The following is a 303-nucleotide window of genomic DNA, read 5'->3' as shown; positions in this document are numbered from 1 at the left end:
TTTGCTGCCTTCCTAGCTTGTAAGGTTATTAAAACGTAGCCGTATTGTCATGCAATAAGGTAAAAAAGGATAGAAGTTATCATCCTGTTTAGAATTAATTACTATCAGGGAAAGTAAAAGGAATTGCGAAATCAGTTATCTTTTACTTAAGATGCATATCTGTTTGACAGTTACTACGTCCAGCTGCCTGACTCTCGCCTCATGAGGGTCGAGTACTACTCCGACGCCAGCGGCTTCCACCCCACAGTCACCTTCGAGGGCGAGGCTCAGTACCCAAGTGCCCCCGCCCAGGTGTACTCTCAG

General features: G+C 45.9%; 1 protein-coding gene across 1 annotated transcript in view; it reads left to right on the top strand.

Annotated features, from left to right (window-relative positions):
• The first annotated feature begins 121 nt into the window (after positions 1-121).
• Positions 122-303, top strand: part of LOC119582150 (skin secretory protein xP2-like) — a 5,070-nt gene continuing 4,888 nt past the window's right edge. The window contains exon 1 of the mRNA XM_037930388.1: positions 122-291. Coding sequence (XP_037786316.1) covers positions 202-291 — 90 coding nt within the window. The 5' untranslated portion in view covers positions 122-201. The remainder of the gene's footprint in view (positions 292-303) is intronic.

The sequence above is a fragment of the Penaeus monodon genome, chromosome 15, assembly GCF_015228065.2.
Source record: "Penaeus monodon isolate SGIC_2016 chromosome 15, NSTDA_Pmon_1, whole genome shotgun sequence".
Lineage (NCBI taxonomy): Eukaryota > Metazoa > Arthropoda > Malacostraca > Decapoda > Penaeidae > Penaeus > Penaeus monodon.
This window is presented reverse-complemented; position numbering and strand designations above follow the sequence as displayed.